The sequence below is a fragment of the Aspergillus brunneoviolaceus genome (assembly GCF_003184695.1).
Source record: "Aspergillus brunneoviolaceus CBS 621.78 unplaced genomic scaffold BO95scaffold_14, whole genome shotgun sequence".
NCBI classification, from domain to species: domain Eukaryota; kingdom Fungi; phylum Ascomycota; class Eurotiomycetes; order Eurotiales; family Aspergillaceae; genus Aspergillus; species Aspergillus brunneoviolaceus.
This window is the reverse complement of record NW_020290744.1, coordinates 99,775-115,779: the sequence shown is the minus strand read 5'-3', so window position 1 is coordinate 115,779 and position 16,005 is coordinate 99,775. Positions and strand designations below refer to the sequence as shown.

Sequence of the window (16,005 nt, the reverse complement as noted above, 5' to 3'; positions counted from 1 at the left end):
CAATTGCGGTCTGCTCACTGTTTGTCTGATGGCGGGAGTTGACCATCCGGCCGGACACATGAACACATGTAGCTGGACTCAACTTAAGTTTAGGTGACTGCCTAATTGCTCAAAAAGGAGAATGAGCAATGGCCAGTGGCTCCATAAGCAGGACTCAAAAAGGTAACGATCATGAGAATTACTGAGCAGTTGGTTATGAGTATGTCGGAATTGGTAAGCTGAGGAAGGAAATCGACGAATGACGCCAGAGATCCCCCGTATCATGTGACCACACCCAGCATACCAAGTACGTACATACACAGTAGTAAGTAGTTCAGTTCGGTGCAGAAGGGGGTGGTTACTCCAACTCAGACTATGTGGAATATGAGCGACTGATGGTATTTCCACTTGTCCTGACTTGATCGAAAAATGACTTCCAAGACATCTAAGATTCCTGTAAACCCTCCAGGTACCCAGTAGAGTTCTGGCCTGCGCTTCAATGCAAGCTTTCCCCGCATTGTGCGCATAGTCGATGCCTCAGGCACCAATGCTGTTTAGTCCTGTTTAGTCCTGCTGGCCCTCTGCGCTAGTCCAGCTGCTTCAGCCTCACGCTCCCCTCAGCAATCTCAATCCATGTCTGATGATGCCACACATGACTTTCGGCTTTTAGTCTCTGGTTTGGGCTACATAGCTCTTGAACGAAGGGAACGCTCGACTGAATGGCTGCCGAATACGCAATCTAGTCGACCAATGGAGAATGTCGAGGTATGCCCATTGAAGCGTGTGCATCGACACCCTGGATCGACAGGCAGTAGTCCGCCTCCCGATACAGATCCGACTCAAGAGCACTGAAATGGCGACAATCCCTAGGATTCACCGTCATCATGACTACACAATCGCGTGGATCTCTGCACTTCCCTTGGAGATGGCGGCTGCAGCCGCAATGCTTGACGAGAGACATCCGGACTTGCCAACTGATCTGAGTGACAATAATAGCTATATCTTCGGTAGCATACACGGCCATAATGTTGTCATTGTATGCCTTCCCGCTGGGGTATATGGCACAACATCAGCGGCAGTCATCGCCAGTCAGGTTCAATTTACCTTCAGATCGATACGGTTCGGCTTGATGGTCGGCATCGGAGGTGCAGCTCCATCACAAGGCGACATCCGGCTTGGCGATGTGGTGGTGAGCCAGCCAACGAGGGACTATGGCGGGATCGTGCAGTACGACTACGGAAAGACTTTAAGCAACAACCGCTTTGAAAGAACCGGCATGCTTAACAAACCACCGTCGGTACTTTTGACTGCGGTCTCCAAATTGCAGGCGGAGCACATCGTGAGACCAAGCAATATTCCCACCATATTGTCTGAGATGATATGCAGGTACCCGAAAATGAAAGACAGATTCACCTACCGTGGTGCAGAGCAAGATGTGCTGTTTGAGCCTGACTATGATCATGAAGACTCTGAGATAACCTGCGCGAACTGTGATTTCGGGAGAAGGAAAAGCCGGCCCGATCGAGGTTATGATGTCCCCGTGGTTCATTACGGCCTTATTGCTTCCGCAAACCAGGTAATGAAGAATGGTCGTATAAGAGATCAATTAGCGAACGAATTTGGTATTCTCTGCTTCGAGATGGAAGCAGCTGGTTTGATGGACAACTTCCCTTGCTTGGTGATCCGAGGGATCTGTGACTATGCAGACTCTCATAAAAACAAGCAGTGGCAAGAGTATGCAGCTGCCACGGCGGCAGCATATACCAAAGAGCTTCTGTCCATGATTCATACCAAGCAAGTGGTTGACATGCCATCACCTCATGTGGATTCGGAGCTGGCTCAACATGGTCTCATGGCTCCAAACGGGTCGGAAACATCTGCAGGCGAAATAAGCAAGAAAAGTCCACACATGGACATCGGACAGCTACTAGGGCGGATCTCGAACTATGACCATGATAAGGTTCACCGAAGACTTGCCTACAAGCGCCTTCCTGGAACAACTCAGTGGTTCTTGAACCATGCGACATTCAAAGCATGGCTTACAAGGTTGGATCAGTCCAGCCTCTGGTGTTCGGGGAAAATTGGTTCAGGTAAAACTATCATCGCGGCTTCCGTCGTTGAGGCTGTCAAGTATCGCGCACTTGAGAACTCCAGTTGCCATTGTCCTACAGTATTTTTCTATTGTGAGAACGAGCATTCTGGCTCGTTACAGGCTTCCTACATTCTTGCCAGTCTAATCAAGCAATTAGCTCAGCTCTTGTACGAGTCGCATCAGGTCTTTCCGCCAGATGTCGCTCATGAGCTGGGGCGTTTTTTTGGAAGAGACCGAAGGGTACCAGACTATGATGACCTGCAAGAAATCTTCAACCTTCTGTTCTCATACATGCCAAACACAATCTACGTTCTTGACGGACTCGATGCACTAGAACAGCAAGAATGCCAGAAAATGTTGCTGCTAATTCGAGCAACCTTCAGTTCTGCCAGCCCACCCAATGGATCGAAGATCATGTTGTTGAGCAGGAATCACGTACCAGGCTACGTGAACATTGCTACATTCATGCCGTGGGCTCTCCGAATCTCAACATTCAATCACGTTACCCAGGATATCGAATTCTATATCAAAGCCAGTATTGATGACAAGTCTATGCTTAGAAAGCTTACCAGTGACTGTTCCTTACTGGAAGAGATCAAACGCGTGCTTCTCACTGAGGCCTCAGGAATGTATGTCGGAAACCCTACAAAATCGACGTATGTAGACTGACTCGAGCAGGTTTCTATGGGTTTACCTTATTCTCGAAATCTTGTGGTCGACATGCTTCACCGATGCAGAGGTGCGCTCCGCCTTGCGTCGGCTTCCTAAGGGTTTGAAGGAAACGTATAGGCTGTGTACTCAGCAGATTGCGTCTGATCCCAGGGCTGCGAAGGTTCTTAAATGGGTCAGCTTTGCTACCAGACCATTGCATATCGATGAACTGAAGGAAGCAGTAGCCTTTGATCTCCATGATACTCGCTGGGATCACGAGAAAGTACCCCAGGACGAATTTGTGCTCGGCTGCTGCGCTAATCTCGTGGTTCAGGACCCTACTGATGGCTGTGTTCGCTTCGCGCACTCGTCGGTCAAAAAGTTCCTTCTGAGTCATCGAGCCGACCATGAGACCAGATATCTGGAGAGCGAGGCGCGAGGAAATCTCCAATGTGGGGAGTTCTGTGTTGCTTATCTCTCTTTCTCAAACTTTAGCTTACAGGTTGAGACGCAAGGACGGGATCACAACCCAACAGGCTTGGCAGTAGTCTCGCCAGCTTTGCTTGCCGGTGAAGCGATGAAGTCCTCCTTGTTTTCTCTTTTTCGTGCGCCGAAGATTCAGAAGGCTTCGATCAAACTACCCATTCGCCCGGTCCGTACGGACTCACCTGGGGAGCAATTCAAATTCCTCGATTACGCTGTATCTAATTGGGCATTGCAGACGAGAGACATAACACCTAAGTCTCTGGTGTGGGAGAGCTTCACGCAGCTTGCGACATGTTTCAATGAAACTTGGAATTTTCATCCCTGGGTGGCGGGTGGACGCTCACGCCACTCGTTTCTCCATGGCCTGCTTGGGTGGGCTGTCAGAGAACAACATATTCCTCTTCTTCGGATCGTTATGTCGTATAAAGAGGAGCTCGCCAAGATATGCAACCTTCCCCTTATTGGGGAGAGCCTTCCAGCTCTGCACTTTGCGTCAAGGTTCGGTTTTACTTCGATTGTGAGGCGCTTGCTGAATTTATGCGAAATTAACTTGCCTGATCTTGAAGGCTATACACCACTCCATCACGCGGCTGAGAAGGGCCACCCGGCTGTGGTGTCAACGCTTCTGAGAGAGAAGAGTATTGCCATCAATAGCAAATCTCGAATACAGGCTACACCCCTCTGGTTGGCAGCGCGGAACGGACACTTAGATGTGTTGAAGGTATTAATCAGACAGGGTGGAGACACCGAGGCAAGAAGTATCGACGGCCAAGCACCAATCTCCATAGCGAGGCAAAATAAGCATGAGAAAGTGGTAAACTTACTTTACGGGAAAGGGTCTACGATTCTGTTTGTCAGGAAGTCATTGGCCGAGATCGCTTCTGAATGGGAGCTTGGACATCTGACCGATGATGACGCAATTCGGAAGTTCGAGCGCGAATTCGAGAACGAGATTACCTTACTAGGAGAGGCCGAGTTAGCTGATAGGGTCGGACAGCCACGCATATCCGGCCGTCTACCGAACGGAGAGCTCTCCCCTTCATTCTTATTGTTCAATGTGGAGCTTCCAAATGTGGATCGGCTCATGCTGAGTCTCCTCACGTTGAAATGGATTGTGGGTGGTGATCACTCCTCTTTCACAAAGCACCAGCAAGAAAGCGTACGTTTAACGAAAGAGTCCTTCGAGACGCTTCAAACATGGGTCGCCCAAGTCTTGAGACCTTCCAATCAATCAATGGTCTTGATCTTGTTGATAGTGATAGAACATCTGAGCCAAGAGTTAGACACACCGCAGGCTGTGAAACTGAGAGAGAACCGGATTTGGAAAACCAACTTGGAGGAGAAGGTGTGCGCGCCCCTCTTGAAGCGATTTCGGAAACATGAAGCAGAATTGCGGAAAGCGCTGAATGTTCGTAAAAAGATTGACATCGCTAGAGTTAGTCCGAGGCCAGGTCGCTCTAGAATCTCTGCAACAACTTTCATCAAGTCACCAGCACCTGTTCCAACTGAACTATCTCGGGTATGTGCTCTACAAAGCTGGAGCAGCCGCCTATACCAACAGTTATGGTTGGCCGGGGCTGACCGAGTCCGTTCTCGTCCTGTGTATGGAAAGCCTGCCGGTGTTTCTGGGTGTCGTGTCTGGCGAAATCGCCGTGTCTGCGGGGTTTAGGCAGCTTGCCGATGTCAGGAATAGGTTGCTTGTTGCGGGCTCCGGTGCAGCCGAGTCGTTTTGGGACCGTAGTCATTTTGTCCAGCAGGGACCATCATAGAGTGGATGGGATGGCCTGCATACGACTCTAGTTCATGTTATAAGGGAGGTGTTATTGAAGAAAGGGGTGACTGCTGTTCTCAGGTACGCACAATCCAGAGGGTTACATGAATACTCTTCTATCGCGGGTGGCTGCCAGCATTGACCGAAATATATACAACCATGGCTCACCTTATTTCCCCTTCGTGACCAAAATCAAACACAACAGATTGATTCTCTGCGCAGTCCCTGAAATCAGCATCATAGACACTATAGACACTATAGACTATACTCAAGTGCGGCATATCTCCTCTCAGCCCGCTTCCCATTTTCGTACCCACCACCACATGGCATTCGCTCGATTTAATCTTCATATTTACAGACACAGAAACTGTGCTTTCGGAGAGGGAGATCGGACCGGAGTAAATACAAGTAAGATGATATTCAGTTAACCCCCACGAGGCCGGGCGGTCGGGCCATAAACAAACAAACCGACCGCCAGCCGGACTTCGCCTACTACAACTCTCCCACCACCTCCACCACCACTACCACCACTGCTCAATATTGTACCGGCAATGCCCCTTTCCACAACAGACTTTACCAGCAAATCCCTGCAAGTGAAGTGTCGATCTAACGCAATTTCCCCAGTTTGGCCCCCAGAGGCTCAAACACTGGTTCATCATGAGCCACTCTGGCCAAAAGGCACCGTTTCCGCGTGGGGGCCACCTCCTAATGCAGGGGGTCGAGCCAGAGCTCCACGGTAACTTTTCCGCATTTTGACTTCACTGAACGAGAACAAGGGCTAACAAATTTCTAGGGTCGTTGGTACTGCATGCATGACTTCTAGGAAGCAAGAAGAGAATTCGGGCAACTCAAAGGGCACTGACGAGAACGGTGCCGTTGCACGATTAACCCATCTATGCCGCAGATAAGCAGGAACCCGTTCGGCCCGCCAGCTGATATCGTGTAATGGATGTGCTACTCAGCCTCATGTCAACTTTTCTTGGTGGCAGGATCATCGCCCGGCTAAGACACAGCCATGGCCGTCGGACCGTGAGATACCCTGCCCACCACGACTCAATCGCTCCACGGCTTTATCGCGGTTGTTCCTATTCGCATCAGATCGCTGAGCGGCAATCATGCTCATTTCACTCTTATACAGACCGTACGGGATGATGTTCAAGTCCGAGTGAAAAGATCTGGACAATGCCGCTGTTAATAGAAGCGAATTGCTGGTGGGGCGAGGGTGCATGGATCCGAGCCAAGCATTTCCTGAGCCTATCCCATGGATTAGAATGCTTGACCTCTGTTGGTATACCCCATCCATCCTACCGTGACGGCAAGCAGGGGCCTTGAAACAACTCTAAGATTGCTGTGGGAAGGGTCCTTCCCTTTCAGCTGGACGATGCAGTCTTTTCGCTCTGTCAGCACCAGGCACAATCGTGAGCCAAGAAAGGTACACGATCTCTGTATGGCACCGCGCAAGCCAGACAGCTGCTCTGCATCCCAAATTGGAGAAACACGAGGATTCAAGGTCTATGTGCTTGGGGGATTGCGAGCGAAGGCTGCTATGATGGGTCTCAGCGAAGCCCTATGCAGCCGCCCCCAACTTGGCTAGGAACGAGAGATACCGCCGGTTGGCTCCCCCATGACTGCGCCCCTTGGGAGCTGCATTTTGCAATCTGAGTCTAGAATATTACTCTTTGCGAACAGACGATCGTCTAATGAAAGGAGCAAGGTGAGCCGGGCTGACATGAGACCACCAAAAGATCCTGAACGGATGAACTTGGGGGCCAACCGTGTGGCCTGGTTTAAAAGACCAGAAGATGTCGGCGGATTCAGAGATACTCACGCAAATCATCGCCTTCTCTCTCTCAGTCACTCTTTCTTGTCTACCGCGACAGTCGTTCTTTTTCCATCACGATAGTGATACACGCTCTTTCGGGATTGTCCCTCTTCATTCGTTCATTTCGACTATCGACCTGGTTGTCATAATCAAAATGGTTAAACTCCTCCAAAACGGTCTGGCATCGGGCCTCATGGCCTACGCCTTGTACCAGCAAGCTCTGGCTGTGGAATTGGCCGAGATCGACTCGTACGAGACGACGACCACCAACACCGAGGTGAAGATCGCGGTGTCGGGGTCCACTACTACAACTTCTACCTCTTCCTTGGATCTCCAGGACCAGCACTCATTCTACTGGGGTGGTAAGTTTGGGAGATTATGATCTTGCGTGTCCAAAGGCTAATACGAATTAACTAGGCGGCGAGACCGACATCCTGGGAAACTTCACGGTGGGTATGCTGGAGGACTATGAGAGTATCCTCGCCATGGAAGCGTTCAAGGATCTGGTGCAGAACGTCACCTGCACCAACGGCACCAGCGCCAGCGTGACCGTTGCATTCCAGGACTCGACCTCATACTCTTATGCCAAGAACGCCTGGAACTGGGTCAACGACGACGATGCTCACTATGTCATGCTCGTGGCCGGTGCTGGCCAATGTGGCTGGAACACCATCCGACAGCCGTTCATCATGACTGGGGCCAGCTTCCGCGACAACGTCAACACTGCCCGGTTCACCGGCAACGTGACCGAGTGGGAGGATTCCGTGCGCAACTACGCCATCAAGATCGGCAAGCCCACCACGGACTCGCAGATTGCCATTGCGAAACGCGGCGTCACCAAGAGAAAGCGCGGTGAAAGCACCAGCGACAAGACCATCGACATCGCCAAGGACTTCTCCTTCAGTGACAAATCCCTGTTCGACAAGGACGGCGTCTCGCTGTCGGCGGGATGCTCGACCTGCAAAACCGAGGGAGAGTTCGATCTGGTCTTCGAGTACACCAGCGGTGCCAGCGGCCTGTGGAACGTCATCACCGGCAGCGAGAAGGCCACGGCCACCTTGTCGCCCAAGGGCGTCTCCGCGTACATCGAGCCGCAGGTCAAGCTGGGCGGAAACCTGACCAAGTCGGAGGCGGACGAAGTCGACTTGGTCACGATCCCCATTGACGGCATCAGCATCGCCAAGATCGCCACGATCGGCCCCATGGTCAAAGTCGCCCTCGGGTGGTCGATCGGCCCGATTGACGGAGAAGCCACCATCGGCATGGGGGTGGAGATCGATCTCAAGGACTCCGCCACCGCGGAGTTGACCTTCGACGAGGGCTCCAAGAACGCCGTCAGCTTCACGCAGAGCGGCTGGTCTCCCACCGTCACCACCACGGACATCTCCCTTGATGCCAAGCTGGAGGCCAACGTCGAGATCTACGGCAAGGTGTCCGTGGAGCTGGAGCTCGAGATCTTCAGTAAGTCAGTCCTGCCAGGAAGACCCTTCAAAGCTAACGCGCAAAAGGCTACGGCTGGGAGGCCGGGATCTACATGCAGCCCTACGTCGGTGCCGACCTGGCCCTTGAGGCTTGTGAGTACCCCTGTCCAACAGATAGTGTGGTGGTGCTAACTGAATCCCAGCCAACAAAGCCGCCTGCTCCAAGGACGGCTCCGAGTACCACTACGCGGTCGAGATTACTCCGTCCGCGGGTGTCAACCTCGTTGCCGACGTCGCGAGCGCGAGCGACGAAGCGAACCCGATCAGCACCTGGAACATCGCGGTAAGTGTGCCCGATGCCTGGCAGAGAGGTAACCTGCCTTACTGATAATCCCATCAAGTCCATCGCCACCACGCTGTCCGAGCAATGCTTCGGCTTCGACAAGATCACCTCCACCACGACCACGACGACAACCACCAAGTCCACGACGGAGAGCAGCTCGAAGACGACCGGCTCCAGCTCCAGCTCCAAGCAGTCCGGCTCCTCTTCCCACGTCGCCAGCTCCTCGGCCACCTCCAGGCCCACCTCCAAGGCGCACCCCAGCAGCGGCTCGGCCCACGCCACATCCACCGCGGCCGCGTCCAAGACCTCCGCCCACGCGTCCAGCCACACCCCCACCATCACCACCTCTCCCTCGCACAAGGCCCGCCGCAACATCATCGGCGGTCACGGCCGCCGCCGACAGTATTAAGTGTGGAGGGGTTGACTCGGGAAGATAGGAGGTGATTGGATTCGGTTTATGTGACGATACTAATTTCGCTTCTCTGCCGCTTTTTGGTGGCATGTATATTTTGGCTTATAGATGATGCACGTTATGTATACGAGTTGAATAGTTAGTCGGTTGTGTATGTTGTGTCAGACTCGACCTGTGTATGCAGTAAATTTCTTATCAGGCCAACCTCTATTGAAGTGACCCTTTATCAGACTAAACCTCTCTCAAAGCAACCCCTCATGTTAGACATGAAACCAGTTGATGTAACTGTTACCATCCTTGATCGCAGTTGCCCACCCAATACTGAGTAAAAAGCACAATGGTCAGTAATTGCCACTGGCCCACAAAAGGACTTCCATGACTCGTAGTGGCAGTTATCAGTATTCCCTACTAGAACTACTTTAAGCATGAACACAACCCCAGTTGCATCCCTCTGTAACCACACTAGGGCGGACGGGATCACGTGCAGCCGGTGGTTTCCCGCCGCCGCCGAGCGTCGGGCAAGACGGCCGCTCTCACTTCCTCCTCACCTCACCAACAACACCCGATACCCAAAGCGATGGCATCCCATCAACTTGCCATCGCGAAGGCCTCCTTCTCCGCGGGGCTGCTGCGCCCCGACCCAACCTCTGTGCCCCGCGACGACATCACCGCATTCCACACCTCGCTCGACCGGGCGCTGTCGCAATGCACCCCGGCAAACATCCAGGTTTGAGCCGCCGTCGCCGCCTCTCGCCCTTGCTTAACCACCTCAAGACATACTAAATCACGATGTTTTCTCCCGCTCATTCTAGGCCTGCAAGACCTGGCTCATCGACCACCAAGTGGTCTCCTCGTCCAATCGCGTCGGCGTGTGGGCCAAGTACCTGGTCGCGCTGTCGGCCTCATTTGAAGATGCAGCGGCCGCGGCCGCGGCACCACCACCACCACCGTCCAAAAAAACCTCGGCGAAACGTAAACGCCTCCACATCCTCTACCTCCTGAACGACCTCTTCCACCACACCAAATACCACCTCCCGACGACCGCCGCCTTCGCGACGCTGACGGGCGCCCTGCAGCCGCACGTCGTGGACCTCCTCGGCGCCGCCGCCGCCTACTCCCGCGAGCAGCACCCGAAACACCACCGCCGGCTGGACGAGCTCCTCGACATCTGGGACCAGAACGGCTACTACGCGGCCGACTACGTGCACAAGCTCCGCGAGGTCGTGCAGAACGCGGCGCTGTCCGGCCCCGTCAAGACCTCGCTGATCGTCGAGGAGAGCCTCGCCGTCGCCGAGAAGGAGCTTTCCTCGTTGCAACAACACCAGAAGAACGTGCCGTTTGTCATGCCGGCCACGCATGGCGATCCCGCCACCCCGTGGTATGACCTGCCCGCCGGCAATCTGATCCCGCATATCATCCCGGACGAGGCGGTGCCGCTGCGCGGGGACACCATCCGGCCGTTGCAGTTTCTGGCGGGCCCCGCCGACGGGAAGTTGGTGGCGGCGTTGAAGCGGTTTCTGGGTGAGGTGGACGGGATCTACGCGGCGGCCGCGGACGAGGCGGTCGAGCACGAGGAGGACGAGGTCGTGGATCTGGATGAGCTGGGCCAGCTCGTCGTGCGCGAGAGCTTGAGTGGCGAGATCGTCAAGGGCGAGACGTATTATGGCTGGTCGAGGGGGTTCTGTCAGCAGATGAAGAAACGGGCCAAGAAGGGAAAGGAGGAGCGCAGTCGCAGCCGCAGCCGCAGCCGCAGCAGGAGCAGGAGCAGGAGCACACGCAGTCGCAGTCGCAGTCGCAGTCGCAGTCGGGGCTCGTATCACAAGCGACGCTACAGCGAGAGCGAGAGCGAGGCGGGCGGACGATGGAGAGGCGACAGCCGGTCGCCGCCCAGACGACGCTACGACTCGCGGCCCCGGTCCCGGTCGTATTCTCCCCAGCCGGCGCCGGCGGGCTATCGTGCTCCTGCCTCGAATCCGTACGCCAATGCCCCCCCTCCCCCCCCTCCGTCGCTCCTTCCGCCCACACCACATGCCCTTCCGCCCGCTCCTCCCCATCCATCCATGGGCTATCCCCCGCCGCCGCCTTCCTCCTACCAGGCCGCACTCCCCCCGGGTCTCCCCCACGCTCCTCCTCCGCCTCCCCCAAACTACCAGGGCCCCTGGCCGCCCCCGCCGCCCCCAATGCCCTTCCCGCACCCGCAACAGCCCTCCCACTTCCCACCGCCATATCAACAGGGCCCCCCCGGCCAGCCCCCGGCAGCCGCTCAATACCACCACCCGCCGGGCCAGTACCAACCACAGCCAGGCCACGGCTCCTACGCCGCCCAGCAGATGCCTCCGGGCTCATACCACTTCCCCCCGCCCCACCCATCGCACGCCCACGCCCATGGCCACGGCCGGGGCTGGCAGCAGTACCCACGCGGTCGCTAGGTAGTCGACAGTCCATAGAGCGGTAGATAGAGACTATTCACACCCAATGTACCCAGCCAGCAAAGAATCCATTACTGTTCAAATAACATACATATAACCATGGAAAACAATTAACCCAATCCACCCACCACCCAGCACACATCTCATGCTAGAGTAGAGTATACCGTCCCGGGGGGGAACCCCCGGACCCCCCTTCCTTTCAAACTCTCTGGTAAGGTAACCTCAATCCTGAGTGTTGGAATATACCCCGTACCCCTTCTTTCAAACTCCCTAACACCCTAAATCCCAAGTACTTGGGTCATTAATTTCCCATCCCGATAATGCTAATTATCCCCCCCGCCCAACCCAACAACACTCCCCTTCCGCCCGAACACCCCCGCCCCCCCCTCCAGCAGCTCGCCCAGCCCCAGATCCAGCTCCGGCAACGCAGGGACAGGCAACGCAGGCAGGCCCCGCGCCCTCTTCGCCGGCGCCGGCGACGCACTCGGCAACGGAGCGGGCGAAGAAGAAGAAGAAGAAGAAGCAGCAGCAGCAGCAGCAGCAGCGTCCGCAGCGTCATCGTCCGCCTTGTCGACCATGGCCTGGTCCCAGGTCGTGCAGGCTGTTTTGAGGGTCTGTTGGGATGTTGTTTTCTATGCATCACATCTGTTAGCTTGGGGTGGGGGGACTGGAAACTAGAACACCAGGGTGGGTTGGGGATAGGAACGGAGGGGCTACGTACCCCGGGGACGCCCTCGCAGCACATGACGGAGTCGAAGCAGCTGGCGTTTGGGTCGGTATTGGCCATTCCGGTGCCTGTTCCATTTATTCCATTTCGTGTTAGTATACATTTTATACCCCTAGTACAAAGAAATGAGGGTATCAGGGAGTTGGAAATCGACTCTTTCCTGTTACTCTCCCCGAGTGTACAGGAGTGTAGGTACCCAGGGAGTTGGAAAAAAGAGGGGTCCGGGGGTTCTCCCCCGGCAACACCCTTTCCTCCAGCATTTAAGAATGAGGGGTACCAGGGAGCTGAAAAAAAGGGGGGTCCGGGGGTCCTCCCCCGGGACGGTAAATCCCCCAGTTCCTTTTTTAGGGTCGCGAGTGGAGGTTCAGGGGGGGGTGGGTGGGGATGGGTAACGTACACTCCAAAGCGAGAAGACTGGAGACGTCGACGCCGGACAGGTAGGGAACGAGCTCGCCGAGGGGCTGCAGGACGGAGTCGGCAACGGCCTCGATGCTCTGGCAGCACTGCTTGGAGGGGCGGCCGGTGGGGCAGGTCTGGGTGGTGCCGGGATTCTGGGTGGCGTTGGGGTTGGGGATGAGGGCGATGGCGGTGGCTAGGGCTGAGGGGGGGTCTTCGTCTTTGTTGTTGTTGTTGTTGTTGTTGTTGTTGTCGGTGTCGTCGGGGCGGGTGTTGGTCTTGGGGTTGGGGTTGGGGTTGGGTTTGTCTGTAGTGGTGGTTGGGTTGGGGTTATCTGTGGATTTGTTCTTGTCGTCCTCGTCCTCGGAGCTGGGGCTGGGGTCGATGTCTTGTGCTTCTGCTTCTGCTTCTGGGCTGGTGGTGCTGGTGGTATGGTCCGGTGTTGCGGGCTTGGTTCTGGTGCTGGTGCGTGTGCTGGTCGGGGCAGAATGTGTCTGGTGGGTTTGGGTTTGCGTCTGCGGCCGCATGTTCTGCAGGACGTGGTTCTTGACGGCTTCGCCTTGGTCTTGGGCTTGGGCGTGGCCCTGGCCTTGACCCTCACCCTGGTCCTGGGTCTGGGTTAACGCATCCGTGTCCGGGTCATCGTGGAGTTGCGCTGAGTGAGGCGTGAAGGGAATGGCGAGCGCGAGCGGCGTGATGAGCAGCAGGGTGGAGAGTTTCATGGTTCTGGTTTTTGTCGTTTATGTTTTCGATTATGGGGTTATTAGGGTATGTAAAGAAGTGCTCGTGTTAGTCAAAAGAGTGTATAGGGTAGGAATTCAGAGAACCACTAAAGGATTGAATGGAGTTGGTCGACAGGGTTCTGGTCTGGCGGGCTGGGCGTGGGCGTCGGTGTTTTCAAGGGGTGATGGTGGCGTTATTTGTATAAGACATGGCTTGTTGGTTGTCTAGCTTCGCAATGTAGGTAGCCAGGGCTGTCGAATTCCTCCCTTGGTGGACTGGCTTGGGCCGGCAGGGACGCGACTAGGTTTGTTAGGGTTGTTGTTTGGAATGTGCTGGTGTGGAATGTTGGGCCTTGGGTTAAATCCTGGAAGAGCGGGAGAGGATCAGGCGGTTGTCAGTCGATTCATGGTCGGGATGGTTAGCTGGTGCTGGAGTTTAACATTAATTATAGGGGGCTGCAAGAAAGGGGGTGGATGCAAGGACAGACTGCCACCCAGATTTATATCACTAAAAATTGGACTGTAGGACCAGTCCTAACTGCAAAAACATACAAGATAACTACAAGTCTCACGCCGACCGAGTCAACTACCCAATAACAAATCATTCGACACTGCATTCACTGCTGCAGCATCTCTATCTCAAAGAGCGACAATGGTCGGAGCAGATGCCCCGAATAAACACAACGTGTCTATCCAGGAATGCAAAACAAATGCAAACCTCAGTGAGACAGCAACCATCTCTGCAGCGAGATACAGGACATACAGAAAAAGTCCACTAAGTCAATAGTCCGATGGTAAATCAAGTCCATTCGATTCGAGGTATCAATCAAAAACAAAAACAAAAACACGGGTCATAATTGTCAAGCCTCAAGCTCGAGAAATCGCCCTTCTATCGTGCGCAATGCGTGTCGCTCGGCATTGCTTCGCTTCGCTTCTAAATCAAGGCGTTCTCGCTAATCCAGTAATTCGAAACGCCTGGGAGGTCCCAGCAGCCACTGACCCCCCAAAGCACACCAACTCAAACTCCTTTTCATTAAACGTTCACTCGTGTAGGCTGGTTGCACCAAACTTAAGTCAAGGCTCAGCCTCGACCTGTTCATGCTGGTCCCAGCCTAGACGAGTCCGCGCCGGCCCCGCGGCGCGACGATTAGGCATGAGGAGACCCCGCCGAAGCGGAAGTCGGTCCAGCCGCTTGACGGGCCAGCACGCCGCTGGTCGAGGTGCCGCTGTTGCCACTGGTCTGACTGCTGCGACTGCTCCGGCTCGGGAACGAGCCCTTCTCATCGTCGAACTCGGCGAAGTCCGCCATCCGGCGTTGCGTGTATTCGAGCATGACTCGGTTGTAGTCCTCCACCGAGCTATGGGGGTCGGTGGTCCGGTGACTGTGGACGCGGTAGTCGCCGGGAGGACGACAGGCCTCGCCTCCAGTGGGAGGCATCGAGTGGTACTGATCTTCATGCATCGAGGTGGCCATGTTATCTTGTCTATCGCCATCAGGTTAGCGGTACGTCCTCACTATCACACCGTACACTTCTACAATGCGTGTCGTTGGACCATCAATGTCACGTCATCCCGACCACGCAAAGGAGCAAACACATACAGAAAGGGCATGTTGTGGATAGAACCGAATGCTGAGCCTCACCTTTGGCAGACCGTAGCGGAAGTAGGCTTGGATAGGAAATGTAGAATACAATAGACAAAGAAGATTCGTGAAAGCCCAGGTGGGACTAGTTCATCTCAATAGAAGATAGATTTGTCCAAGGTGCGAGGACAGGGCACAATATATGCGGCGGGAAACACAATCGGACCGAATGAGATCACAACAACAATCATGACGGTGGTCAATCAATGTGCATGCCGTGACAGTAGGTTCCAAACTGTCGTCTGCATGATGGCCCACATCAGAACGGAAGTACCCACCAGCCCATGCCCACGGATGAGGTTATGCTCTCGCCCTTGAGGGGGCGTATGACATCACGACAGCCAATGAGGAGGCGCGCCTAGCATACACTGAGATTCAGCCAAAAAAAAATCGGCGCCCCTTCCCCAGCAGAGTCCCTTAATTCATCGGCACGGGCTTGCGGCGGCGGCGACTAGGGCGGCGTCCGTCCTACATCAGAGAGGATGCTGATCGGAAACAACCGTACTCCACTGGCTCGAGGGTCGGCGTTCCCCCCGGATGGACCACGGTCCACCCCCTCGAGGAGCAGAATGAGGTCACTGGTGGAATGCGACTGGCTCATCTGCGATACATGGCGTTGTGAGATCGCCAGCTAACTTTTCTGGTGGTCGCTGCTGCGGCGCACCGTCCCTGCAGATCGACACTGCAACGGGGGGGCGGGAAGGGTGGCTGCCCGTAAGCGATTTGACGACATGAGCGTCAAGGTGTGAGCTCGTAGGAGTCGAATGTTTGACAGCGGGCTGGTGTGGCCAGGGGAATGAAGAAAGATTTGGAACACGATGTGTCATAGCCGGAGCTAGCACAGAAGATGGGGGCGATCAGAATTCACTGAATTCACTAGATTCACTAGTGTATGCAGCGGGGGGTGAGGCCATCCATCCCCCGAAGACCAAGCGCTGTCGGTCGTCTGCAGGCAAGAATGGCCTCCCGATCGGGGGGTGGTGCTGGGTGTGCTGGGGTGTGCTGGGGTGTGCTGGGGAAGGATCCCAGTTGGGGAGTGATCAACAGTTCGAAGAATCAGTGATGATGGGCTCTGAACTCATGGGTGAGATTTCGAAGAGTTCGATTGCTTC

General features: G+C 54.9%; 5 protein-coding genes across 5 annotated transcripts; 3 read left to right on the top strand and 2 right to left on the bottom strand.

The window, feature by feature from the left end:
- Positions 1-474: 474 nt before the first annotated feature.
- On the top strand, positions 475-3,276 carry BO95DRAFT_48727 (5'-methylthioadenosine/S-adenosylhomocysteine nucleosidase family protein). Its single transcript, XM_025590479.1, has 3 exons — positions 475-2,700; positions 2,750-2,915; positions 2,968-3,276. The coding sequence occupies exons 1-3, from the start codon at positions 833-835 to the stop codon at positions 3,112-3,114; spliced, it is 2,181 nt and encodes a 726-aa protein (XP_025444970.1). The 5' UTR covers positions 475-832; the 3' UTR covers positions 3,115-3,276.
- A 3,679-nt stretch (positions 3,277-6,955) lies between these two features.
- On the top strand, positions 6,956-8,974 carry BO95DRAFT_429371 (uncharacterized protein; the record flags this gene model as incomplete). Its single annotated transcript, XM_025584888.1, has 5 exons — positions 6,956-7,163; positions 7,219-8,262; positions 8,310-8,375; positions 8,426-8,565; positions 8,624-8,974. 5 exons carry the CDS (start codon positions 6,956-6,958, stop codon positions 8,972-8,974), a joined length of 1,809 nt encoding a protein of 602 aa, XP_025444969.1.
- Positions 8,975-9,536: 562 nt separating this feature from the next.
- Positions 9,537-11,476, top strand: BO95DRAFT_383591 (RNA polymerase II-binding domain-containing protein). Its single transcript, XM_025583428.1, has 3 exons — positions 9,537-9,704; positions 9,790-10,780; positions 10,847-11,476. Exons 1-3 carry the CDS (start codon positions 9,555-9,557, stop codon positions 11,404-11,406), a joined length of 1,701 nt encoding a protein of 566 aa, XP_025444968.1. The 5' UTR covers positions 9,537-9,554; the 3' UTR covers positions 11,407-11,476.
- A 253-nt stretch (positions 11,477-11,729) lies between these two features.
- Positions 11,730-13,436, bottom strand: BO95DRAFT_512248 (hydrophobin family protein; the record flags this gene model as incomplete). The annotated part of the gene is made up of 3 exons (XM_025591504.1): positions 12,531-13,436; positions 12,128-12,201; positions 11,730-12,038 (listed from the first exon to the last, which is right to left on the bottom strand). Exons 1-3 carry the CDS (start codon positions 13,249-13,251, stop codon positions 11,730-11,732), a joined length of 1,104 nt encoding a protein of 367 aa, XP_025444967.1. The 5' UTR covers positions 13,252-13,436.
- A 989-nt stretch (positions 13,437-14,425) lies between these two features.
- Positions 14,426-14,683, bottom strand: BO95DRAFT_324366 (uncharacterized protein; the record flags this gene model as incomplete). The annotated part of the gene is made up of 1 exon (XM_025581835.1): positions 14,426-14,683. A coding segment is annotated over one exon (258 nt), but the record flags the coding sequence as incomplete, so codon positions are not given.
- Between the last annotated feature and the right edge of the window lie 1,322 nt (positions 14,684-16,005).

Coding starts and splice junctions, on each gene's coding strand:
- BO95DRAFT_383591 (XM_025583428.1), top strand. CDS start 9,555: ATGGCATCCCATCAACTTGCCATCGCGAAGGCCTCCTTCTCCGCGGGG. Junction 9,705..9,789: donor GCACCCCGGCAAACATCCAG/GTTTGAGCCGCC, acceptor CGCTCATTCTAG/GCCTGCAAGACCTGGCTCAT. Junction 10,781..10,846: donor CAGTCGCAGTCGCAGTCGCA/GTCGGGGCTCGT, acceptor GACGATGGAGAG/GCGACAGCCGGTCGCCGCCC.
- BO95DRAFT_48727 (XM_025590479.1), top strand. CDS start 833: ATGGCGACAATCCCTAGGATTCACCGTCATCATGACTACACAATCGCG. Junction 2,701..2,749: donor CTCACTGAGGCCTCAGGAAT/GTATGTCGGAAA, acceptor TGACTCGAGCAG/GTTTCTATGGGTTTACCTTA. Junction 2,916..2,967: donor CTGCGAAGGTTCTTAAATGG/GTCAGCTTTGCT, acceptor AGGAAGCAGTAG/CCTTTGATCTCCATGATACT.